Source organism: Pyxicephalus adspersus, chromosome 4, assembly GCF_032062135.1.
Source record: "Pyxicephalus adspersus chromosome 4, UCB_Pads_2.0, whole genome shotgun sequence".
In the NCBI taxonomy this organism is placed as follows: domain Eukaryota; kingdom Metazoa; phylum Chordata; class Amphibia; order Anura; family Pyxicephalidae; genus Pyxicephalus; species Pyxicephalus adspersus.
This window is the reverse complement of record NC_092861.1, coordinates 66,064,549-66,075,630: the sequence shown is the minus strand read 5'-3', so window position 1 is coordinate 66,075,630 and position 11,082 is coordinate 66,064,549. Positions and strand designations below refer to the sequence as shown.

The 11,082-nt window shown below is 33.2% G+C and overlaps 1 protein-coding gene across 5 annotated transcripts in view; it reads right to left on the bottom strand.

Annotated features, from left to right (window-relative positions):
• The window catches only part of ADGRB3 (adhesion G protein-coupled receptor B3), a 510,634-nt gene that overhangs the window by 313,831 nt on the left and 185,721 nt on the right, over positions 1 to 11,082 (bottom strand). For 3 of the 5 annotated variants that reach the window (XM_072408480.1, XM_072408481.1, XM_072408479.1), the window contains exon 3: positions 2,235 to 2,345. The exons of the other annotated variants lie outside the window; for them this stretch is intronic. In XM_072408480.1, coding sequence (XP_072264581.1) covers positions 2,235 to 2,345 — 111 coding nt within the window. The remainder of the gene's footprint in view (positions 1 to 2,234; positions 2,346 to 11,082) is intronic. 5 annotated transcript variants of the gene reach the window in all.

Below are 11,082 nucleotides of genomic sequence, written 5' to 3'. Positions count from 1 at the left end.
CTTGATAGTTGTACTAAAAAAAAAACCCGGATTAGCAAATCCTCCTCAACCTTTTTGATACAGCAAAACTTGTGCAGAACAAACAGATTCACAGAGAGAAAGTTGTCTAAAGCTTTTATAGTATGTTATATGATCCCTAACATTCAGCTATTTATATATTCAAATCTCCACATATTTTAAGGGCAAAAATTAGTGAAATATCATAATCAGGATACAATATCAAGGTGCCCTTTTATCAAATTACAGTAAAAGGAAACAAAAGTGCTACAAAAAAATGTCAATTAGGGCTATCTGGTAGTGGCTATTTAAGTCAAGCAACAAAATACATAAATATTGTTCTGATTGTAATGATAAAATTAGAATGCTAGGGCACATAATTGTTTCTCTGTATAAACTTAACATGTCTATGGCTAAACTTCCATACATGTGTAAACTATTATTTAATATACAGTAGCCCTCACAAAATGGTACAATTTTTTTATTTATAATTCTATTATCATGTTTATATATAGAACAAATAAATCACGTAGCTTTACAAAATCTATAGTATGCTATATATATCGTTATTCATTTATTTTGTTTTTTAATCTTTTATTGATTTATTAGATTTTCACTTAGCTGTTAGTACAAATGGACCAGAACAGTGTGTGATATAAATAAAAACTTTGACCCTTAAAGTAGATTTAACAACTCTCTATATTCTAATATTTCATTTACTTTACTGAAAAAGACAAGCTATTTGCCATCTGTTAATTGAAAGCATTTTTCTAGTGCATAATTATTGCACACCATAACCCTTTCAGAGCTAGATAATTCCTCAGATAAGGGATTAACACAAAAAAGATTTAGCTTAATTGTGAGGATAAAAATTAATGAAGCATATTGATTTCAGCAATTTTGCACATTTGAAATGAATTTATATTTTAAGAATCAATAAACGGAAAACACAAGTTGTCATTTTATGAATTAGCAGCTAGTGACATTCACAAACATGTATGTAAAGGATTCAAAATTGATTCACATCTACAAGATAATTGAACTAAATCTAAAGCTATTGGTAGACATATCTTTGCCAGTCAGTTTTCCTGCCTGTAAAATAGAATACGCCAATAGGATGGAGTTTAGTATCAAAATTTGATCCTGTTGTACAATAGCATTTGTCCAGCTAAAATGTACATACAATTAGTTATGTTAAATCTATAATATGTAATAATTATGTATTTGTGAACGCTAAAAGGTGGTCTTCCATAAAGGAACAACTTGTATTTTAAGCTGCTTGCATACTTGCATCATGGCTTGATTTTGAATCTTTCCATGTACAGATGTACCATATTTTTCTGTACCATATGAATACCTATTTAATTGGGACTGATTTAATAAAGCTCTCCAAGACTGGAGAACATTGACTATCATGGAATAACCTGGGTGTTCCAGCAAATCTGGAATGGATCTGGTTTAGGATTGAAACATTTGACAACTAACAGCAAGTAATTTTTTAAGAAATCCATTCCAAGGTTGCTGGATCACCCATGTTCTTCCATGATAGTCTATCTTTTCCAGCCTTGGAAAGCTTTGATAAATCAGGCCGATAATATTCACCATGTGAGGGCTTATGCACATGGCCACAGAGTTACAATTTCAGAAAAACACCAGATAAACTCCACATCTAAAATGTGTTTTAGTAGATACAAGTCTGCCCTGTTCACCTCTATTGCAAATGAAGGCTATCATGTAGATCCAGTGTTGATCAACGCAACAGTGTGCATTAAAAGGCACACAATGCAAAAAGGATTGGATTGTTGAATTACATGTAGTCCAGAATGGAATTACAGACTGCAATCACTATAGAGGTGAATGGGGACTATCTTGTACAACCTAAAACAACAAGAACATTAATTATTTGGCTAAAGCTACGAAGGCCAGCTTTGTGCATAAGCCCTAAGTAGAATATATGATCATGGCAGTAAATTCTACTGCTTTTCATTTATATTAGATTTGTTACATCTGTATTTGTAAAGACAATGGGTTAGTTAGCCACAATTGAAATGGAAGTGATCTGTTTATTTTGCAGCTACTTTATTTATGGAACTGTAACTGGTGAAAAAAATAAATAAATGAGTAAAAAAAGTATCAGCTTAGAAAAAAACTGACAAATATGCAAAGGATTATGGAAGCATGCAGTGGTTTTGCTAAAATTGATAACAGTAAGTAGAAAAATGTAACTAATGTATTACCAGTTTGTGCCATAAATTTAGCAGCATCAGCTTGTTCCTGGGTGACCCTTTTCTCATGAACAGATCTTGGTCGCTGACTTTTAATTGTATGATCTCCAATCATTCCAAATTCTAAAGACAGAATAAAGGTTTATGAGAGCTTGTGTGTAGACATTTCTCAAAAAAAGTAACAGCACTCATGTCTCATGCAATATGTTCCTAAACATACTTCCATAAGTGTGATACAGTTTGAACAATATAAAAAATCAATTAACATTGACGTAGCTATGCTATTCATAATAATTGTACACATATCAGATTATTAAAGTCAATTCAAAGTCAAGTGAACGTTTCAAATAAAATAACTATGACAGAAAAACTATGTACATAAAAAATATTATTATTAACACCTTAATCATTACTAGCATATATATAATATGCAGAGATATCAGGAATTTAGATTTAGTGATAATTAAAGGAGGGAAAAGTGACATGGGCTTGAGTTGTATGGAGACATGAGTGTGGCAATAAAATCTTTAAAAATGCAAAATGAAAAAAAAAATATATGACTCTTACATTTTAATAATCCTGTATCAAGTTACAGGTAATCACAAACTTGTGATTAAGTACAAAAACAGTTTACTGTAGAAATCTGCTTGTCAATGGAATTCTGTAGAGTTAGTATAAATCAACCCCTTGTATAGGAGGAAAATATAATGCTTTTGTTTCCAATGGTTTTTTAATGAATATATAATGAAACAATGCAATGTAAACAATATATTCATAACACAGGGGAGTTTTATTTAAAATTCTAAAGAAAAAAAGCCATAGGGTTGCAAAGCAAAAAGGGAAAAACTGGAAAGGCTTAAGCAAAAACATAAGAGAGTACATGCTGCAAAGGCAGAACAAGAGTTTACAAAAAGAATATAATTTATAAAAACAGCTTTTGTGTCATGTTGAATGACAAACAACATTGCATATCAATGCATTTATAAATAATTATCTTGGGAAATTATCACCATGGTGTTAATTGTCGGTTTGTTGATGTTAATACTACACTAGAAAGAAAAATAATTAACTGTTTCAATTTAGAAAAAAAATGCATTTGTTATCTTTGTTGAAAATAACAGCTTGTGACTGGCCTAATTCATATTCTCAAAAGCTATGTAAACAAGGCTGGCTTAAGTAAATAGAGATGTATGTATATTAAACAAAGTGGACCTCTAAAGAGCAGCATATTGCAGGCCATTCATTAGAATCCATTTGACTTTACAAGTATATTTTTTATATTTGCTAATGCTGCCCACATAGCAAGAGAATTATCCATTTGATCCCTAGTAAGGAGCTCATTATTACGATTAACCTATACACATATACTGTATGACCTTAACTGAGAATTAGATATTTGGTACGTAGGCCCTGCTTCGAGATTGGCAAAAGAAAATATCAACATATTGAGTTTTTTTGCAGGGATAATAAATTGCATATTTCTAGCACTTGTGATAAGCAAAATTGATAAATGAATTGTCAAGAAAATGAATATATTACAGCACCGATTTGCAGTATAATTTTAATTACATTGGACTATGAGGGAAGCTTGTTTCTTCAACTCTTCAACTAGAAGAAGGGCATTTTTATGATCAGTGTTTGCAGAGGGCCAGAAAAGGGGATTAAAAAAAGGGGGATAAAAGGGACAGCAGTAAAACAGCTATCCCTAAACTTGCTTCATTGTAAAGTAATCAATGGATGAAATGACCAAATGGGGCCATTTCACCAGGTAGGCAGTGACTGACTGCTTGATAACGGGGGCCCTGTGTGGCCCCCAAAACGATGAACACTGCTTTGGATCTCCATTCATCTGACCACCACACTCATTGCTGATCCTAAATTGTTAGTACCAACTTTTTGTGCAGCTGGGGCTTCTAGTTTCCTTGTGGATATGGTCTTTTTTAAATAAATATATGTATATATATAAGTCTGACTTTACATTTGTATCTATGGAGGGCTCAAAGCAATGTCCTAGTGTTAGTAGGGGATAAAATTATTTAAAAATGTAGATAAATATCCTACTGCACAATGGACAACTTTATTGCAGATTTGGGAAAGTCATCCAAACATGACCTATCCTGCACTAGTTCTCCACTTAAAAAAATATTCCTGGTTATGCTTAATTTTAAACTTGCAAAGTTTTAATAAAGGTTCCAGATAAATGACTTGTTTTATGGCAGTCCTATTGGAATAGTATCCTATAGCTTATTATCAACATACAAGGACTTTAACCTTTTTATGGTCCATTGAGACACCTATTTAGTAATTTGTGAACTGTTTGTTTGTTACCCTAAAATTAGAAAATGCTAATGTTACACCAGCGTCTAAAAATCTATGACCACTTAAAAAGTCATATCAAAAGGAAGTGCATAAAAGGAACCCACTTGGAAGAACCTGTGTGTTTTTTTAATGCTTCCCTTTAAAATATATCTTCATGCCAAATAAGTAAAATGTGAAGTCAAGCTTTTAAAAAAGGTAGGGCTTTTTCTATGGATAAGTGATAATGGCATATTTGACATTGTGTGATTACAACACCATACATATAATGCTATCTAAAATGTCAACAAAAAACTTCTGTTTATATTAAATTTAAAGAATTATATTGGCTCTAAAAGAAATACTTTTTTTATTTTTAAAATGAATATATAGGTTACTATGTATACGAAGAATAGTCTGTTCTTATTTACTTTTTTACGTAGTTCTCCTAAACTGATTCATATGCAATAATAACCATCTGAAATCAATGAGAAAACAGTACATAAACGAATAAAGTGTGCGAGAAGTACATCAGTTTTGGAGGCAAGGAGCTGGAAATACCAGTCTGTTACATTTATGTGCTGGATAACCTTTGACTTCTATTGTTTGCTTATATGCTTCAATGAACTCATTGATGGACATGGCAATATCTGAAATCTGCTGAAAATTGAAAAATATGTTTCATCTTAGTAAGCTCAAGGCTAAAAGACTAAGAAACTACTTTAACAAAATATGAATCACGGATTGTAACTACCTGGCACTTTTAAGTTAAACCAGTCTTACAAAATGACAGGGAAAAATGGCAAATACAAGAGAGATCATTGCCATTGAGCTATAGTGATTTGCAGTTCATAGGGCAATTCTGTTTAAGATGACAAAAATACTGCCGTGTAAAAGTTACTACTGTTTATAGACAGTAAATTTAGTGCTAGCCCTCTAATTGCTGCTGAAAGGTGTACATGGGGCAATAAACTACATTTCCAAAAAAAATAATTGAGTTGCTTTTCAATTGATTTTGGTAATGATAATTGCATGACCAGCAAAAAGGATAGGAAATATGGCAATATCTTTGTTGTTTATTAAATAGACAGTTCACACAATGCTTATATTTTAGTGTATATATTTGACTTTCACCAAGTGTCAGCCTCTTACAATCTCTGTACAATAGAGCTTGGACTGAGAATAGAAGAACCAGCACAAGAAAATCTGTTGTGCTGTAGTTTAAGGAGTGTAGTGGAAGGGGAATGGAGCAGAATAACTGAGAAATAAGCAAACCAGCGTGTTGTATCTGCAAATTTTTCATTTTTTTGTTTTTACAGGCTTGGGCTGGGACAAGACCTGTGTTACTTATGAAGAATTCACCCCTAACAACCACCAGCCAATGGGCACACTGCTCCCTATTTATAATAGCAAATCAGCCTTCTCCAGTTACATACATTAAGGGCAGGGTTCTGTGGTACCAACATCAATGACCTGGGGACCCTTTAGGTAAAAAAAAACACAGAAATTATTTAGTAATAATGACTAAGGTTTAAGGAGATATACAAAGTTAACTGGGGATGTTCTAAAGGATTTTAGGCACTGAACCAGCTGAAGCCTACAGTCACATATTCACATCACTGAGGTTATGGTTATGGTTATGTGAAGTCTAAGACAACATTAAAATACTGTTGGCAAAATGGTGGCAAATGGCTTTCTCCATATGCCCATTTTCCCTTTCACTGACTGCCAACACTTGGGCATGTGTTTCCCACAGACAGTCTACATTGAGACATTCTAGTTACCAGTGTGTTATTCCTCATACTAACCACTGACAGTGGGGTGTTCTTCTTCCACTAGCTGTCAACATTCAACGATACCTGCTCCCATTGATTACTGACACTGGGCATACTTCCCAATGAGCAATGGCACTGCAGCATTCTTCTTTCCATTTACCAATCACTCTAGGGCATTCTTTCATTTCATAGAGCCAACATTACAACATTCTTCTTCTGACTAGCCACCACTAGGGAATTCTTCCTTTACGTTACTGCTGACATTTGGGAATGTAGTCTACTACTCACTGCTGATACTGGGGCACTCTTTCTCCAATTGACTACTGCAATGGGCATTCTTTCTCCCACGCTTTGCTAACGCATGGGCATTCATTACACTGACAGCCAACACTAGGGCATGTTTTCTCTCTCTGGCCATCAAAGCATTATTTGTCTCAATGACTGGCAATACTAGGGCTTTCTTACCCCCACTGACTGTTGATATTATAGTATTTTTCTACCCCCACACTAATCATACTCCTACTCTTTGCACTCTGTATGCTCTCCCGTACATTAAATTCTGATTAAGGTGTTTAGTGTCTAAACATCCACTGGTTACTATGTAGTTCACAACTGTTCTTAATTAGAGTAGGCTCAGATATATTGTTATCTCTTTGACTATAGTCTGTCTGCAGAAAAGAATACGTAATAAAAACATTTGCTTAAAAAAATTAAATAAAGCTTTGTCCTGAAGGTGGAGCCACTGGGGAAAACTTTCATTGGCTAATGGTTGTTAAGGAGCTCTCAGATAAATGTAGCTTGGGAGTGGAGCAACTAAATATCAATTGAGAATGTGCTAGTTTTATTAGAACTAAGTAAAAGGACTATTTTCCTGTAGTAAATCAACCTCATTCAGTAACTGTCGTAACATATGTCACTCAAGCTAAGTAAAGAACTTCCATGTTCTTTTAAATCCAATGACTTTTGAGTGTATGAATAGTGGTGTTGATTCTGTGCTGTTAAAACACATTATGTTTTTTTAAACGCATGACATCTGTATTGTACTGGCATCTTCCATTCTATGGGGACAGATTTATAACTGGGTTTACTGACATTTGAACATTTGCATTCACATACACGCATTAATCAAAGCCCTGTTTATAAAGTGTATTAAATGTACATTTGTTGTATGTTTGTCTATGCAATCACCAGTTAAAATGATGATGCCTTTATTAGCCATCATCTGTTATTCAATGGGAGAACATGTTTACTTTAGCATTTCTCCATTTTATAACCCTGAAAATGTCACATTATCTGCACATTCAATGACCATGTCCATTTTATACATTGATTGCAAATCTGAGCTGTAAAGAATGTTTTATTGCTTTCAGTAGTGGAAATATGATTATACTGCACTCTATAAACGTATCATACTGCTACCGTAATATATTCAAAGTGATGTTGCTAGGCTAAATATTGGCATAGGGTGTGTTTTACTTGGTCAAACATGGCTTGCTATTCCGTCAGTCAAAACCGATGAGCCTCTTGTTTCAGCATTTATCTGGTTTTAAAATGTAAGGAGGCATCTCTAGGCAGAGGTCATTTAATGTTACCCCGTTTTAGGCTAAGACATCTTCATCTTTACAGAGCTCGTGCTTTTCATTTTAATGAGGCATTCAATGTTAAGGTAGTGTAGAGAAATTGGCACATTAGTCATGCCATTCAGGATCTTTTAAGCTTTGCTTTGTTCAAGCTCATTGTACTTTTGTTCTTTGCAGGTTGCTACTTTCCAGCCCTTCCTCTACACATCATAGTTCCCCCAGGGATTTTAAAGTTATTGGAAATAGTTCTAAAACCTATGCATATACTCATCACCACAAACCTTGTCAGAGAGGAAAAAAAACAAAACTTCAATTGTTGAGAGGGGAAGTTTAGTTGTCTGATTGCACTATAAAATTACTACCGAACTTGTATCACCTCTCTCAGGGAAAGTAATAATCATTACTGCATAAATGATATATTGAAAAAAGTTATTCAAAATTCCTGGTCTCCAGGTCATAATAACTAACATTTTATGACTGCTACATGTAATGGCCAAAAAGTTACTTGTTAGGGGATAAATAAATGTAAAGGGTACCCCAAGATCAATGGTATGATAACCTTGTCCAGTAAAATGTCACCTATTTCCTTATAACAATTAAATATTTTTAAATTTCTATTATATAAACAAATTTAACAGGTAACAAAATATTAATTTACATTTTTTAAAAATACAAAAAAAAGTTTTTTTTTTCGTTGTATTCCAGATTTACGTTACGTTAAAAAAAAATCGTTTTGCGTTAACCCCTTTAACCAAAAAAAAGAACTGTTCAAAAAATAATGTTACCATGAATAAAATTACTAAAAAAATCAAACACAAAAAAGCACAAAGACCCTGATTTACTAAAATAATAGATAAGTATTCTTATACATTATCAGTACATAATTAGCTATTTCAAGAATTTTTGAAGGCTTTTTCAATGTTTTTATCAAAGTGACTTTTGGGGATTTTGGAATACTGCCTAGACAGGTTTCAATGCTCAGAAAAGTGTACAATTAAAAATGCTTTTTATAGACTAGCTATGGATGTTTCAATTACTGAAAAACTGTAAATCTTCAGCCACGATCTCTAGGTACAATTTAAACATATTTATTATATTTGTAGAGCTATTTTATTGCAGCATGTCACATGACACATGAAGGTATAATAAAATACATTGTCTGCAAAAAAATAGGATTTTTTTTTAACCTTGATCATATACAAACTAAGCATACATTGTATGAAAGTTACAATAAAAAGTTTAATTGGGGTTGGTACTTTAGTTAAATGAAATCTTTACAATGATTTACAGATGTACAGCACATGTAAAAGTGATCAGCTTAATTGGTGGTAGAGAAGAGTCATCAAACTAAATGAAAAAAGTACTCTTGTGGAATGGGAATATTAGGAATAGTAAGATGTTAAGTATGTTGACGAATATCAGTACTCAAAATACTTCATATGTATTTCTCTCGTAATACAATTATTTGTATGTAATACTCCAATTGTTCTTGATTAATGGGCACTTAAGGGTCAATATGTGGTCCTGCATGCTATATTCCTTTCTGCAATTATAGGCATTGCACAGAGTGAGTGCAATTTCTGGATTAGGGGGTGAGGCACATTAAAGTTCTCCAAGGTTTAAAAGGATACACTTTCATCAGAGAACCTGGGTGATCCAGCAAACCTAAAGTAAATCTGGTCCAGGATTGAAAACATTTCATAACAAATAGCAAATGAATTTAAGAAATCCATTCCAGGTTTCCTGGATCACCCATGTTTGGTGAATAAAGTGTATCATCTTCAGCTTTGGAGAGCTTTAATAAATCAGGTCCACTGTTTGAAAAAAGAGGTGAACACATTGCGACTATACATATTTATGAATCTTTTAAATATGTCATTGATTGATGTATAAATTGTTTACTGTATGAATATATGGAATATTGCCTTTTGCACTTTATATTATATATTTTGATTTTATTGCTAGAAATGTGTTTGTATTCAAAACAATATGATCAACAATTACGAGTATATTAATTCATATATATTTTTGTATTATTAGAGTATTAGTCTCTCTCACCAGCAGCACTATATGGATGCCTTGCAAAAGAATCTCAATTTTCTTGCAACTTCTACATTGGGGTGTATTGTTGGTATAGACACTCTGATACTAAGAAAACCTGGCTCATTGTACACAGATACTTATGTCTCAGTTGACATTAGTGTGTATGTCCTTGGGGTATAAACCTGTATATCAGCATTTGATGGAGGGAAGGGAGCTTTTTCAGTAGTTGCATTGTTACACTTCCCCTGTTTCCTAATTCCTATGTGCAGATTTCAATTTTTCAGTTATATTTAATTTAGCTTTTTCCCCTTCCCATGCTTATTCATGGCACTGCATACCACTAAACCACTCAGTCCTCATATAATATGTAAGTGGTAGATGATCCTTTACAAAGATAATATCCCGTCGATGGTTGGTGCAACATACCATCACATCCCCCTAGCATCAACTATTTTTAGGTTTTGTGACTGGCCAGGTTTTGTGTTGCTTTTCCCCTTTATCTTCCCTAAGCTTTCTTACTAGTATTCATATAAAGAATAATATTGACTATACAACAAAAACAGCATATTTGAACAGTTTAAAGTTTGTAGCTAGTACCAGTCATTAGTTTATCAGTATATAATATATTATATGTGAAATATCATTTTATTTTAAAATAATAATAGTACGTATCCACATATTTGATTGTAAACCAGCTTAGAGGGTATTAAACTTGAACTCTTGGGAGATACAATATTGAAAAAACACCATTTAGGCTAGTTATATTTTCAGTAAATTAATTTAACATGCTTTTTACTTTACTAGAACCTGAAATTATCTTTTATCAGTCTCCAGTAATCTATTGTAGTGAAGCACTTAAGCTCTGAGATACAGGGGCAGTGCAATGAGCCATCCATGTTCCTACTGATTTGCACAGTGCTATCAAACATGCTTAAGACAGGACAGAACATGAACATGAACATAAACTAATAATTGTGATGCTGCCCTTTCCTTGGCAAATCAAAGGCTGGTGCAGTTTGCAGTATAGTCCAGGATCTGGCAGGGTTTGCTGGATTACAAAATGGTGTGAGCAGAGTTATTAATAATTGTCAGGGAAAATATTTATTTCATATGTATGTCTGATTTTCCTGGAGTTCAGCTTTGACCAATGTGTTGATGTTAAAGCGT